The sequence below is a fragment of the Podarcis raffonei genome, chromosome 7 (genome assembly GCF_027172205.1).
Source record: "Podarcis raffonei isolate rPodRaf1 chromosome 7, rPodRaf1.pri, whole genome shotgun sequence".
NCBI lineage: Eukaryota > Metazoa > Chordata > Lepidosauria > Squamata > Lacertidae > Podarcis > Podarcis raffonei.
Window position 1 is genome coordinate 89,751,805 of NC_070608.1, and position 16,628 is coordinate 89,768,432.

Here is a 16,628-nt window from a genome sequence, read left to right on the forward strand (position 1 = left end):
GTAAATATGGGAATAGAGCACCTGCTGCTCTAATGACAGCCTTGTACACATTACTTACACAGTTATTAATGGGAAAAAACACAAGTTGTGTGAACTATACTTTCAGCGCCTATCATTTGGAAATGGAACTAATGAACATTAGCACTATTACTGAGTGAGAGGTAGGTGGTAAATTACTTCCACAGACAGATCCCACCACTGCTGGTTGAAAAACAATGAGACAGAAAACTACGATAGGAGGAATTAAAAAAGCCATCCCCTTCCTTCACAATGTATATATTATTTGCATATTACTGTACCACATAAATTATATTACAAAAATCTTCCATCATTTGACACTAATCAATTTTACATCCTCTATCAGCTTGAGTCTTTGCCAGGCAGCTATAAGGAACTTCATGCTAAATAGTCTAGTTATCAAACACAGACTTACATTTCAAGGAAAAACTATACATAGAATCATTAGCTTTCCATTCTCATACAATTCCAAAAACAGAGTAAAAAGTATTTTATGTACCAACATACACAGCCTCATTTATGTGCAAAATTGTAGCAATTTCCTAATTTTGTGTTTTCAAGGGTTAAGGATGTGTTTGATTGGTGAGATGCTGACTAGGCAATGACAAATTCTGTTTGATTTCATTATATCCAGGATCCTCATCTTATTGGGCCACAGACCAACCAGTTAAATTTGGCAACTAGGGACAAACAGCATTCAAAAAAGTCATATATTTCATCCACAAAGCTTTTGTTTAACCCAAATAACTTGCCTCTAGAGATTTGTGATGGGATTTTTGCTCTCAACACAAACCAGTACGTAAAGATGAACAAGCCCATGGGTCAGTTCATAACTGCTTTTTCCTAATCTTGATTTTAATTTGTTTTAGAATACATGATTGTAAGATGCACCAAGTATATCTTCTGTTGGAGCCAGAAGTTGGGGCATAAAGCAGGGGGAGGGGGTAAAAAAGGAAATAGAAAAGTAGGCAATAATAACAACACAAAAGTAGCATAACCTCTTCCACTATATATAAACTGATTGGGCAGCTGCCACCTGTAATTGCACTTAACTCTCTATAAAAAGGAGCTCTCTATTGAAAAACTAAGACACTGACAACTTTCTTTCTTTTTTTTTAAATAAATGTTTATTAGGGTTTTACAAAACATAGAAATCATCAAATCACATAAATCAAACAATCACATATAACAAAACAGAGAACAGAAAAACAAAAAATACACACTTAGCAAAGAAAAAAAAAGAAAAAAGAAAAATCCACTTTTAACTTCCAAAATTCCATATCCCTCTGTCCTGACCTCCTCACATCTCTCTTTTTTGTGTTCCTCTTTATTCCGTCAAATTCAGCAAATTCTAACCCTCTTTCAAACCTCATTTATAATTATATATTTCCACTTATTATGTCTCTAATTTCCCTTATCTTGGTCCTTTACTCCACCTTGTATACTTTGACATAATATTATTCTAGTCATACCCCCCTTCTCCTTTTTAAGATTCTTCTTTTCATAACTCTTTTAACCATATCCCAAATGCCATGTTACCTTCACTTCCCACATCATATTAACACTCAAACATTTTACAATATTTTTGTAAATAATCCTTGAACTTTTTCCAATCCTCTTCCATCAATTCTTCTCCCTGGTCACGGATTCTGCCGGTCATTTCTGCCATCTCCATATAGTCAATCACTTGCATCTGCCACTCTTCCACGGTGGGTAAATCTTGTGTCTTCCAATACTTAGCGAGAAGTATTCTTGCTGCTGTTGTTGCATACATAAAAAATGTTCTGTCTTTCTTTGGCACCAATTGGCCGACTATGCCCAAAAGGAAGGCCTCTGGTTTCTTAGGAAAGGTAAATTTAAATACCTTCTTCAGTTCATTATATATCATTTCCCAGTAAGCCTTAACCTTTGGGCACGTCCACCAAAGATGAAAGAATGTTCCCTCAGCTTCTTTACATTTCCAGCACTTGTTGTCAGGCAGGTGATAAATTTTTGCAAGCTTAACTGGGGTCATGTACCACCTGTAAATCATTTTCATAATATTCTCCTTTAAGGCATTACATGCCGTAAACTTCATACCGGTGGTCCACAACTGCTCCCAGTCAGCAAACATAATGTTATGACCTATGTCCTGCGCCCATTTAATCATCGCTGAGACACTGACAACTTTCTACACTCTACCTGCTGGAAGCACTTTGAGGAATTAAAAAAACAAACTAGTTTGTTTTTTTAATACCCCCGCCCAACTGGCTGGGTATCCCCAGCCACTCTGGGTGGCTTCCAACACATATAAAAACATAATAAAACATCAAACATTAATAGTAACAATCTGATCTAATATAAAAAGTCACAACTTTAAAATAAACAGCATATTAAACAATGCAACATTCAACAATCCATAAGAATCTAATAGTAAACAGTAAAATTAAGCATCACCAAATAATAATTAAACAGTTTACACTCGCCCCCTCCACTATGTTTTGGTGGATTTTCTGAGGGCAGGAGGTGCATGTGGGGAGGATTAGGAGGGGGAAACACCATTGCTGACAGGACTGGTTAGGTGAAACACAACCCATATTTTTAATGTTTCTATAAACTGTCCAAAGAACTTATGGGTGGTATTGTTGGTATCCATTTGTCTCAAGAGACAATGGAGTGTGCCTCTGGGGGTGAAGTCAAAGAGGCGCAAGCCTGGGCAGTGTGTATGGAGGTCCTGGGCTGCCCAGGAAAGCAGAACAATATGTTTGGCACCAGCTTGGCTGCTGAAATTGCCAGGAGGAGACATACAAGGCACCACCCAAACATCTTAGGGACTCTACTCCCAATTTACGTAGGGTTTACTCCTTAGCCTTTTCTTCCCCCAAAGATATCCCACAAAGCAGCAGAGGTTTAGGGTCAGAGTTTTCCTTCTCCTAGATTTGAGTCCCTTTCCAGGTTGATGGGCCCATCTGCCCCTCACTTCTCTCTACAGCATGTGCAGAAGCCACCTTCTTGAACATGGGACCCACTATTGGCCTTCTCCCCTGAATCTACTGGAGCCTGTCTTCACATGCAGGGTAAATCCCTAACTCATGGAGGGTTTGAGACCCATCAGCCACCCTCACTTGGCTTAGCCAGCCAGCCAAAGCTGTTTCCCAGGGTGTGGCTGCTGTCACATGCTGGCAGCTTCTAGGAACCACAGATGAGAATGGAGTACAGGGTGGGGACTAAAGGTGGATAAACTATCCCAGAAGGAGCACGAAGTATTCCCCACCAGAGGAACTACCCCTCCCCTAACACTCCATACACCCCTTGGATGGCATACAAATGGAATAAATAAACAAAATAATAAAACCCCTTCATTCCATGGCACAGGGACATGGATCATACTATGGAATCATGGTACTAGAATGAATAAAGCACTAAGAAAAGTGCAGGGTTTTTATTGCTGGGAAAGACCCAAATACATTTTTTCCTCTTTCAGCAGCTGCTTCTTGGTCCTTTAGAAGTCATAATTCTGTTTGTAATCAGTCTGTTGCCATAGAAATGAATGTGATAACATACATCCAGCTTTATGGACCTAGAAGATGGATAAGAATTACCATGGGGAGGTGATAGTATCTGATTGAACAGAATCAATTGAACTGGAGGAAAACAACTTTGCCTTTTATCTGGTTAAGTAAATATATTTTCTCCACTGAACCACTGAATTTGCTCCTACATATACAATAGGCAAAGAGTCTATTGTGTATTTGTGTAGCTTTTTCAAAAGATGCAACCAGTATATTACATCTGCAGCTAAATAATTTGGTTGTGGTTACTTTTGATAGGATATCCATAATACTCTGGCTTTGTTACATGGCGGAAAACATGACCCTGGAAGTATCAAGCAGTTGCAACAAAATATTGGCTTGGATTGGTAGTCAAAGCAAAGATTTATGGCAGGATAGTTAATATAGCAGATTTCTACCCCTTTCTTACTTTAATAAAAAACATTCTCTCCCCACCCTGATACATAGAATAAGAACATGGGGTGGATTCCCCTAATGAACCCCACTTGCACAATGAAGCTTACTCCCCTCTCCTTCTCTCACACCTCCTGAAATCATCTCAGGTGGGGGGGCGTTCAGAAGAACCCACAAAACAGTATTGGGGAGGAGAGGGGTGGTTCCATCTGGCAAGTTGCAATGCTTGTACAGACAGAATGTGTCTAATAGCACAGAGTTCCATTCCACCCATGCATATGAATACTCTGAAGACTAAACTGCCAGTGGGATGTCCTAACTTCATGGATGGAATTTAGTTCAGGCTGTCTTAGAAAGTTATGGGTGCCTTCAAACATCACACAATGGTCCTTCTCGTCCCTCTTCATTCCTTGCAGCCCCTCTTCCTTCCCCAATTCAGCTCCAGAAAGTCCCCCATGCCTCCTCTTACTTGCCTCTTCTCTAAGCTAAAAAGACCCAAATGTTGCAACCTTATCTCAAAAGGGAGTTGCTTCAGTCCCATGAACATTTTTGTTGTGCTTTTCCAGCTCTACAATATCCCTTTTTAAAGGGAGGTGACCAGAACTGAACACAGATTTGTCTTTCAATTCCTTCCTGAATGATCCCTAGCATGGGATACACAATTTTCACAACACTGGATTGAGAACTTCAATTTTTTAGTTATTTATGTATGGTAAGATTTATACCCCCGTCCTTAAGTATGACTACTATCAGGGTTTGTTAACAAGAAAATAGTGATTTTTAAATACAGTAGATATACGCTTAGAATGTCAGTTAAAATCAATCTCAGTTAATTTCTGCTTTAAAAAATGGAGCAAAAAAAGGTTTTTGCCTGACACCAAACAGATACAATAGTTGGCACCAATGAACCTTCTGGGTGAACTCCATAACCAAAGGGCCTTTTTTCTTGGTGCCCCTGCTATCAGATATTAAATGGGTGGCAACTAGGAAAGGCTTTGGACAAAGATGTAACTGATCAAGCAGGCACATACAGAAGGAGCTGGTTCTGAAGGTACTCAGATTCTTATGTAGAATTGTGCTCAGGAACAGACAGGTAGCCAGTGAAGATTTTTCAAACCTGACTGAATGGGTTTCAAAGTTGTCCCTGGTTAGTAGTCTAGCAGCAGCATTCTGAACTAAGTGAAATTTCCAGAAAGTCTTCAAGGGCAGCTTCATGTATAACACATAGTAGTAATCTGTTCTGGGTGCAGCTCAGCTACCTCTGTACAGTGGTGGAGTGTGCCCCGTGGGCGCCTGGGGCAGGTGGGGGCGTGCTGCACCGTGGGGGCAGGAAACACCGCCGGAGGAACTGTGACCTTCGGTTCCCTCCAGCTGGAGGGAGGCTGAGGGGGATCCGGTGGGTGGGCACTGCCCTGCGCCATCCTTCTCTATGATATAATCCTAATGGAGAGATGGGATTTATGAATAGACCCCGCTGCAAATTTTGAGATATCCCACTTGCATGAGAAGACTGCACCATGCCATAAACAGCACATTTGAGTTGGCACATTGGCTGCTTGCAGGGATGGGGGAGAAATTTGATTCAGTTTACATTTAAAACTGAGTTTTTCAAACTTGTTGTTGTTTAGTCGTTTAGTCGTGTCCGACTCTTCGTGACCCCATGGACCAGAGCACGCCAGGCACTCCTGTCTTCCACTGCCTCCCGCAGTTTGGTTGGTCAGACTCATGCTGGTAGCTTCGAGAACACTGTCCAACCATCTTGTCCTCTGTCGTCCCCTTCTTCTTGTGCCCTCAATCCTTCCCAACATCAGGGTCTTTTCCAGGGAGCCTTCTCTTCTCATGAGGTGGCCAAAGTATTGGAGGCTCAGCTTGACGATCTGTCCTTCCAGTGAGCACTCAGGGCTGATTTCCTTCAGAATGGAGAGGTTTGATCTTCTTGCAGTCCATGGGACTCTCAAGAGTCTCCTCCAGCACCATAATTCAAAAGCATCAATTCTTCGGCGATCAGCCTTCTTTATGGTCCAGCTCTCACTTCCATACATCACTACTGGGAAAACCATGGCTTTAACTATACGGACCTTTGTTGGTAAGGTGATGTCTCTGCTTTTTAAGATGCTGTCTAGGTTTGCCATCGCCTTTCTCCCAAGGAGCAGGCGTCTTTTAATTTCGTGACTGCTGTCACCATCTGCAGTGATCATTTTCAAACTTACACTTTCCAAAACAATATGAGAACCAAAACACACCTATCCTTCAAGATCCACACTTATCTAAATTTTGTGATGCAGTTTTCCAACCAATGTTTATAAAAATGCATATAAAAGGATGAGATGTGCATAAAAATAAAAATACATAATATTTAATTATTTTGGCTCCATGGAGAATTGCTCTTACAGAATAAAGACTGAGTGTTGTGACCTCCACTTTTCTGGATGGCCAGTAGAGGGAACTGCCCTTGGAACAGTGTTTCTGTGTATTTTGTAAAACAGCTATAGAGGATGTTGTTCACATTATTACCTCTATATAAGGTTCCCCATGAAAAATAATTGAGTTTAGCCACAAAAAGAATTTCTGTGAGTTTCTGTGCTTTTTGCTGTTAGACAAGGAAAATTGTGTTTCTGTATTTGTGTTGGTAGAAATTAAGAGCCAGATTTGTGGCACAATTCTGAATGTCTTTTTACTACTACTACTAATGAAAGTAGCATAAAAATGCATTATATAGTAGAAATTGCTTGCAAAAATGTGCACACTACTCAAAAATGCATACAAATATGTGTTTATTAGGAGAAATTCTCATGAAAATGGTGTAATTCTCATGAGAATTAAAAATAAATAAATCACAAATTGCTGCAGAAATGTGAACTGAATTTAATGTTAGAAAAATGAGAAACAGGGAGAATGAAATTAATGCCTAGCTTCTTGTATAAGAATATACCTTCCAGCTTTAGGAAGACCTGATCCTTCAAGCATTTAACTCTAAGTTCTTTTCGCAAGGTAACCTCCATGCATAGGCTAAATCAAGGTGAGCCAATGCAGTGCCCTCCATGCTGGCTGGGACTGATGGGAGTTGGTGTCCAAGAACATCTGAAGGGCATCATGTTGGCTACATGTAGAACTGAATGCATGGAAGAGGAATGGCCACCTGTGCTCTAAAAAGTGGAACTTACACAAGCACAGCTGCCTATGGGAGAGCCAATGCATACACAGACTTCCTTTCAGATGTCACACTGACATGCAGGCCATGGCATCCAACATCAGGAGCAGGGCCAGTGGGCACATTATCACTCCCCATCAACATGCTTAGTTTATAGGTAAAGGTAAAGGGACCCCTGACCATTAGGTCCAGTCGTGACCGACTCTGGGGTTGCGGCGCTCATCTCACTTTATTGGCCGAGGGAGCTGGCGTACAGCTTCCGGGTCATGTGGCCAGCATGACTAAGCCGCTTCTGGCGAACCAGAGCAGCGCACGGAAATGCCGTTTACCTTCCCGCCGGAGCGGTACCTATTTATCTACTTGCACTTTGCCGTGCTTTCGAACTGCTAGGTTGGCAGGAGCAGGGACCGAGCAACGGGAGCTCACCCCGTTGCGGGGATTCGAACCTCCAACCTTCTGATCGGCAAGCCCTAGGCTCTGTGGTTTAACCCACAGCGCCACCCGCGTCCCATACCCGCGTTTATACAAAGAGCTTGTCTTGGGAAACAATTGCTTGTGAATGTACTGTAGTACAGGCAGCCCCCCCCTTTACATGGGGATTATGTTCTGAGGCACAGCGGGGGCGGGGGCAGAGAAATTGCATATCATTCTAAAAGCCTGAAAACACCTCATTCTGCCCCACCCCACCCTTTTAGTGGCATTTTAGTGACCTCTTTATGACATTTCCAGGTCACTTCCAGGTTTGGCACAATATACATGGTCGCACACATACCGAACATGTGTAAACGAGGGGCTGCCTATATTATATGTTTTGTTCAAGTAATATTATGCTTACATTTTTATAGAATTTGGTTTTCTGTATCATTTGGTAGCTGAATTACTGGGTGGTGGAGGGGGAGACAGACCCATTAACTATTGATACGGAAGCCGTGGGGCACAAATTGCCTACTTTGGAGGAGTCAGAAGATGAAATTGTGTTTTTCATTAAGGGCCTCCTTACCTTTCCTCATAATTTGAGCCTTGTTTGGTAGCAATCCACAAAGCAGCAGCAGGGAAGCCTCCAGAATGTCACTATTTTTCAGGTCAGATTCAAGCATATATTTCTGCATCTAAAGTGGATTAAATAATTATGTTGCCCTAGCTCAATAAATCAACTTTTAAACAAAATCTGGATTTTTTGCAGTTTGGAAAGTGATGGAGAAATGTGTTGAAAAGTGTGGGCTGAACAAATGACTTACAGGAATACCTGTACACACATCAAATCAGGATAAAGGCAGGACAAATGCTCATTGTAGTATAACTGATCCATATAGAAATCAGAATGAATGCTGAATAACCTCTCTACATAAGCTTTGTGCTAGCGAATCAGGATGAATGCTAAGTAAATAGGTTGTCTGGACGGGCAACAAATGTATCATCCAAAACCAGCAGTCAGTATTGCACCTAGCCTACAAGCTGAAAAGCAGCCATTTTGTTAGGAGAAAGCTTATTTAGATTTATAAACTGTGCTGTGCAAAAACACTATCAAATTACTCAGTCAGCTTGAAGCTGCACGAGCTAAATTAACACCTGCCTGGTTAAGAGTATAGCTGAGAGAAGGGGGGGGAACTTAGAATTTAAATTAATTACAAACTCCAACAACAATATTTAGAATCGGCTATATTCCTTTAAAACAAATGATGTTTGCTGTGCTATAATTAAGTATTCACAAGAATAGAGCTAATTATTATGTAGGATATACTTAAATAACTTTGTTTTGCTTTAATGTATTAGAAATAGGGGAATATACATTTATTATGTTAAGCAAAAACAACCTAGCATTCTGGACAATCAAATTTGCATTTAACGTAAGTCTTATGAACGTTGTGTGTGATATCCATAGATCCACAAAACAGCTATGCTATTCAATTATTCTGTAATTGTAAACAAATTATCAGCAAATTACAGTGGATTCCACAGTTTCTTCTTAAGTTTGGTGACAGCTGTCAGAGCGTGTATCTTGCTTCTGCAACTGGCAAAAGAGTTGCATTAGCTTTATTTTTTCTGAGCATTATTCTTTATTTTTCAAATCATTAGCATGCACGTGAGTGACCTCATGATGAACAGATGCACTTGGATATGACTGTGATTAGATCAGTCCTCTCAGCAGTCAAGTGTGCCCATTTCAGTTAACCCTCTGAAGGACCAACTACAATTTACATATTAAAAATGTGTTTTTGGATATGGATTTTCAGATGCCACATAACTTTGGCACATGAATTTTAGGTTTAAATGTTCTATTATGTAGCTCTGCATCAAGTTATTTCAGGAGTAGCCAACATCGTGCCTTCCCGTGCTATATTGTTATTCCTTCACCCTAAGGTTCCAGGGCAGGTTACAACAATGTGAAATACAATATTAAAAACAGTATACAGCAACTTACAATCACAAAAATAGGGTGGGTTCTAAAAAAAATACACCTCAGGTGGCAAAGGTTGGCTTAAAGAGGTGTATCTTTGGCATTCACCAAAAACAGTATAGTGCAGGTGCCAGAGGAGAGGGAGTTCCACTTCCGAGGGCTACCAGAGCATGCCCTCTTCCCTGAGCTTCTGAAGGCAGTGGAACTCCGAAGAGGGCCTCCTCTGCTGATCTTAAGACCAGAGAGGGTCTGTAGGGAAGAATATCTTTCAGATATTTGAGGCCTGAGACGTAGAGTTTTAAACATGGACATGAGCACCTTGAATTAGGCCCTGAAACAAACTGGAAACCATTGTTGTTTTAAAACATGGTTCATATCTTATCTAAATGGAACCCCAGCCAGTATTCTGGTGGCTGCATTTTGGACCTACTCATTTTCAAGGGCAGCCCCACATACAGCGCACTGCAAAAATCCAATCTAACTGGAGCAAGGAGTGCAGTGGCAAAATCATTCCTGTCCAAAAGGGGCTAGAGGTGGCAGACCTGATGTAGCTGGAAAAAGGCATTCCTAGCCATTGAGGCCACCTGAGCCTCCAGGAGCATCTACAGTGGTACCTCAGGTTATGAACGCTTCAACTTACGTTTTTTCAGGTTATGAACGATTGTAACCCAGAAATAGGTTGTCTGAGCTCTCAGAGGCCTGGCCGCTGCCTGGAGCCAAGCCCGGACATCTGCGGGGCCTACGGAGCTCTCTGAGGCCTCCATGAATGCCGGGAGCCAAGCTGATTGTGATTGAATCACATTTTCATTTTGTACTGTTTTATTGATTTCATTTTATAGATCAATGGCCTCGTTAGATAGTAAAATTCATGTAAAATTGCTGTTTTAGGGGTGACTTTTCATCGTCTGGTTCCTTTTTGCATTTTAGTTTGTGTGGCTTTTTCGGTTTTTTGACTGTGACTTGTTCTTCATTTTAAGGGACTGACTTGTGACTTCGCTTTTGTGACTGTGTGGAACCTAGTTCAGCTACTGGTTGATTGTGTGACTTCAGAAATGGATAAAAGCCCCCCATCCAAACTGACTATCATAAGAAAAAATATAAATGTTGATTTTTTTCATCTAAAATACTGTCTTATTTATTTTATAGTACAGTACATTAATTATTGCCTTCATTTTATGGATCAATGGTCTTGTTAGACAGTAATATTCGTGTTAAATTGCTGTTTTAGGGGGTGTTTTTCATTGTCTGGAATGGATCAATCCACTTTCTATTACTTTCAATGGGAAAGTCCACTTCAGGTTAAGAATGCTTCAGGTTAAGAACGGACTTCCGGAACCAATTAAGCACTTAACCTGAGGTACCACTGCATATCCAGAACAGGCTGCCCCACCATCTTGCAGGCAAGAGAAACCCCTGTGTCTTTTCAGCATTCAGCTTCAATTTATTGGCCTATATGCAGCCCATCGCCTGATCCAAACACCAGCCTAACACCTCAACCACTTCTCCCAATTCAGTTAGAAGAGAGATATGGAGTCTGGTATCATCTGCATCTTGACAACACTTCAATCTGGATTACAATCCAGATATTGTTGGATTACATTCAGCATCCCTGACAATTGGACATACTTAGATTACAGACTCCATAAACTCCAGCTAACAACATCTGGTTACTGTTGAGTTATTTGAACTTTTATGGAACATTGTTTCTGTTACTAAGGCTTACCACAACTACACAATTATGCATGTGTGTATTAGCTGTTATAGTACAAATACTGTTTTTCCCTATGGGAGCTAAACCCAATGGGCTGGGGAGAATAGAGTGGTACCATTACTTCCGTTGATGGAGTCTAGAATTGCATTATCCTTTGCACTGCTCTGCTAACTCATATTTAGCATATAGTCAACTAACTGGGTCAAATATAAAAACACTAAAATCATGTATCATAGAGAAACTTTTATGCATCTTCTACATAATACATGTGCATTTTAAGTTATCCTCATGTTTTCTGACGCAAGTGGGTTCCCCCATGCTGTTTACGTATATATTCAGCCAGTGGCGGAGTCTGCCAAACACCACGCAGGGCCGGGAGCGGGGCGTGCCCAAAGGGGCAGGGCGCAGAAGGAGCCGGCTGCATCTTGCCTCTTTTCCCCTTCCCAGGCTTGACTCGGGATGGAGGAGCTGCAGCTAGGAGCACTGTGCCCGCAGCCTCTCTCCGCCCCTCAGGTCAGGCTGGGCGCGTTGTATTTAGCCCACCAAGCACTGAACACTCTTACAAAATGAAGTTAAATGAAGGCACACATATGGATTAGAATTTTATAGGATTAAATTTAACTGCTCAACTGAATTTCTTCTTTATACTTTCAGAACTTGGGTTCAGAAAAAAAAGCTTATGACTTCTGTTATAAAATAGCTTCTTATCTAGATGCAGCTAACCTTCTGCATTTGAACACCCCCCTTTTTAATGCTCTGCTGCTCTAGAAACCCTGAGATTTAGGATCTGGTTATGACTTAGGATCTGCGTATCTAAACGATCCTCTAATGCCATAGGAATCCGCCTGAATATTGAAGTCATTGTCAATCCTGTGTTCTCCAACTCTGCCTTTGGAGATGAGAAATGCCAACTGGGGAAACTGGCCTTTTCAGTGGTGCATCCCATTTCTGGAATTTGTTCCCTAACTAGGTTCATGCAGAGCCAAATCCTTATGTGTTTCTGGTGCCAGACTTCTAATCTTCTTTAAATCTGTTTAATGCTGTTGGCTTGTGCTGCTATTTTAGTTATCTTTTTATAACATTGTTGCACTTTGAATTATTTTAAAATATAAATTGCAAGTTGTTGTAAAGTTTTGATTTGGTGGGATATTAAACATTTAAGGCTTTTTAAAAAGTTAAATGCACAAAAATAGTAGTAGTGCTGGATCACTGATTTTCTAACTAGTGTAGGCAGTTGAGCCTCACTCCATAAGGATCAGCTATTTAAACCTCAGAATAGCAAAAGGGAATTATACAAAACACACAGGTGTGTTATTTAACATCTTGTATTAATCTGAAGCGGGACGTGGGTGGCGCTGTGGGTTAAACCACAGAGCCTAGGACTTGCCGATCAGAAGGTCGGTGGTTCGAATCCCCGTGACAGGGTGAGCTCCTGTTGCTCTGTCCCTGATCCTGCCAACCTAGCAGTTCTAAAGCATGTCAAAGTGCAGGTAGATAAATAGGTACCGCTCCGGTGGGAAGGTAAACGGCGTTTCCGTGCGCTGCTCTGGTTCGCCAGAAACGGCTTAGTCCTGCTGGCTACATGACCCAGAAGCTGTACGACTCTCTCGGCCAATAAAGCGAGATGAGCGCCGCAACCCCAGTCGGTCACAACTGGACCTCATGGTCAGGGGTCCCTTTACCTTTACCTATTAATCTGAAGAAGGATGCAAGACTGGTTCTTAGTTCACTGACCCCAATGCATCTAATTTTATTATTTCACAATGTCCAATACATACTAGAACTACACAAAGGTAGCTATGATAAGTGACTTAAAGTAGGTGATTTTTTTTTTAAATTAGAGCTTTCTGTTGTTATTTTCAATTGCATAACCAGCTAAATTTCTTGATAATATCCAAATTAGTATAAGAATTACACTTTTATGCAACAAATGACACAATTTTGTCTCAAGAGTATTTATGTGTGTGGTTTATTTCATAGCTGTTCCACATTTTTAATAAAGAAAATATTAATCAAAGCTTTACTTATAAGCTTTTCTAATGTTGTTTAGTATTCCAGTTCAACAAAGATCAATAGAGGCCATTCCTGTCTCTTGACGCCTCTCCAGGAAGCAGAGGTGTGATTATGTAAATAGCACTGGTTCCTCTTTGCTTCTGCCAGCTTGCTTATCTCCAAAGCCTTCTGCCTGCTGCTATTGGCGACCAGTACAAGTACACGCAAATACCTCTTATCTCTTAACAAAGCTCGAAAAGCTCAAGGACTGAAGCCAGTAATGTTAAACAGTGATGCGTGTCTGATTCTATTTGTCAAGTGATTCATTTCAGTAAATTTAATTTCTGTTATATTTCTTAGTTCAGATATAAAGATCAGTTAGAATGAGAGAAAGAAAACAGACACGCAGAACATTCACCAGGGTTTGAGATAATCCATCAACAATCCAATGCAGCATCGTAATATAATTAGAAAGAGTCAGTTTCACAAAATGGGTATAAACAGGGAATAAAGGAATTTATGTTTAGAAATCCATCTGGTTAACCTTGTGTTCTCCTTGTACATGAGAGCAATGGATTATGAAATGAACCCTCAAAACAAAAGGTCTCTTTAAAAAGCACACATGTAAATATAATTAAAATAAACTCATTTAACTAACTTTGAAAGCTTTGTGATGTGTAGAACGCACACATACTGGCACTATGATTGTCTGACAAAACACTGCCCTCACACCCCACCCCCACCAGTGTTAATCCTTGGTCCAAGCATTGCAGAAGCATAATCCCCATTTAGCATTAGTAGCAATGGCTTCTACTGTGAGGAACTATTTTTCGATTAGTATGCACTGATTCACGAATAGCTTTTCCACAACATATTCTCAGCTCAGCAAGAAGCCCACACTCCTGAATGAACCAGAACACATTAGTGAGAGAAAGTTCATTAACCTTGCTAGATTCAGGGGTTAACAGGATAGCTGAAGAAAGGAACTGAGTGAACAGCTCTGATGCAAAACAAATTAAAATGAATGTCATCATTTCTTTTGATATTCATTAGCTAATTCAGAGGGAGAAAGCTCTTCTTAAATTTGCAACCATTTATCAGTGAAAAGCAGGTGTACATCTGCTGCTCAAGTGCTTCTCAGCGGTTAAAATAATAATAATAATAAAAACAACAACATGATGAGACTTACCACATCCACTAAGGGAGTAACTGGGAGAGGGAGAGAAGACCTGAGCAGCAAAATCCTCAAATGTCATTGCTTCTTTGTGGTTGTGGATTATTGCTTCGAGGTACAGAGCTCTTTCCTCATAACTGTTGGAAGCAGGTTAAGGAAATGCACTCTTACAGATACAAAGCCAAAGAAACTGATATTCAACCTATGCATTTTCCAATTAAAATCAAGCCACAGTTGTAACAGTTTTGACAAAGCTACAAGATTCTAAGGACTTCAGTAAAATGTATTTCTAAAAAAAAAACACCAAACTTTTTCTGACAGCTAAATATAAGCACTATATGAATGTAGTGTTTTTTCATTCTTCATTCAAAAGGCTGGTTGACAAAATAAATTTGAGACCTTTATAAATGAGAAATGAAAATAATTATGTAACTATGAGGAAAATTGCCATAGCCAATAAACTCAACAGAAGCCCCACATATATTTTTCCTATATAATAGATCATTTTTTCAAAATGTAAATATATTTAAACTTGAGCTACAGAATATAGGAAAGAAAAGGATAAGAAAAATTAAAGTATGAAAACACCTATTATTCATAAGAATATCGAAATATACTAAAGTATAATAAAGTCATACTTAAAGCTTTTTCAGAAGATTCATTTGACGCATCTGAAATTTCTTATTTCTTGATGGATTCAATTCTCTTTTTTTAAAAAAATAGAGCATGTATACACTTCAGTCTTAATTATGCTGACAACAAAGCATCTAAAACCAACAGTATTGCCTTTTAATTAAAACGCGGCAACCTGGAACACGCGCCATTCAAATGCATAATCAAAAACCAGTCACCAATAAAACTTACAAGCGTAACAAGCTGAAGCAACTTTCCAGCTGTCTTAATCGGACCCCCGCTTGTGATCGCTTTTCGAAGGGGGGAGAGGAAATCTCTCTCTTTGTGTGCAGCTTCTGTTTTCTTTGAAGGTGAATCATGCACTTCAAACAACAGGGTAACATTTTGAAAAAAAAATCTACAACAGATTGAAGTATCTCACATACAACTTTGTGAATTAAACAATCAAACAGCCAGTATGAAATGTCATTCCCTGTCACTCAGTTTAAAAACAAGTTTCCAGAGTTTCCTAGTATTTTTAAATATGAGAAAAGAGCTTAGTTTTATGTGACTCCTACCATCTGAACTGAAAAGTGTCATTATCGTTGTTTGAAAGGTATGTCCTTGAGGACAATCCCAGCAGTCCTTTTCAGTTATACAGTGTAGTATCCAAGTTAACTGATCACCACATTAAGGAACCTGACATGGAAGGGCCCCAAAATGAAAACATATTTCAAATAACTTTGTGTCTTTAGGAATGAAAGTGAGCATGGCATTTTGCAAAATATACCTGATGACATTTTTATTTGCTTTCTGCTTTCAAAACCCATTCCAGACAGTACAAGCACTAGCCTCAGTGTATTTGGGGTTGCGTCACTGTTACAGGCTGAACTCCTGGCGACTCTGGTTAATGAATAGGCTCCCAAACTTCCTATGAGAGGAGGCACACGCCTAGCACCTCTTCTAAAGGGACTGACTGATGCCATTCACATCTCATTATGAACATGCTTATTCGGCACAGCACTTGGCTGTTGCCAGGGCTCTCTATTCCACACTGACACAGCAAGCCGCTGGTCCTGAACAGCAGGATGTTAGGCCTGAGTGGCCGTCTGGTGCACAGACTTTCTGTCTCTAAGCTGGCACGTGCTGGCGCAGCAGGAGAAGACCAAGGCGTGACAAATTACTGGAAGAGCTAAGCTAAACTTATGGCTGTAAACCACCTGAGCCTGTGGACCTCTGTGGACCTGCCATCCACTCTCAATTCCTCTTTGGCCCTTGTAGTATGCAGTCTGCTCATGGGCTCAGTTCAACGGAGGCAGATAAACTGGAAATTCTTTTCATGCTGCGCCTAATAAAATCCCATGAAAAAGACTTCATATCCAGCATAATAAATGGAGGAAATGCTCATGTATAATTTAAACACTGCACCCTAAGGCAGCAAGACTGGCAAATTAATTCAAGTTGTAATAAAATTAATAATGTTAAAGCATATAAAAATGTTCATGAGTAAAAAAATGATAAGCAACTGCATCCCTTCCTGACAATATTTGGAAATCAACAAATTTGCTGAATACCTAGATGTTTGCTTACATTGATCCGTTTCTTTTACCATAAAGCAAAGATATTTT

The 16,628-nt window shown here is 40.3% G+C and overlaps 1 protein-coding gene across 4 annotated transcripts in view; it reads right to left on the minus strand.

Moving 5' to 3' along the window:
• RALGAPA2 (Ral GTPase activating protein catalytic subunit alpha 2) overlaps positions 1-16,628 on the minus strand; it is a 194,589-nt gene that overhangs the window by 12,055 nt on the left and 165,906 nt on the right. For 3 of the 4 annotated variants that reach the window (XM_053394871.1, XM_053394870.1, XM_053394872.1), the window contains one exon: positions 14,404-14,525. The exons of the other annotated variant lie outside the window; for it this stretch is intronic. In XM_053394871.1, the coding sequence (XP_053250846.1) occupies positions 14,404-14,525 (122 nt within the window). The remainder of the gene's footprint in view (positions 1-14,403; positions 14,526-16,628) is intronic. 4 annotated transcript variants of the gene reach the window in all.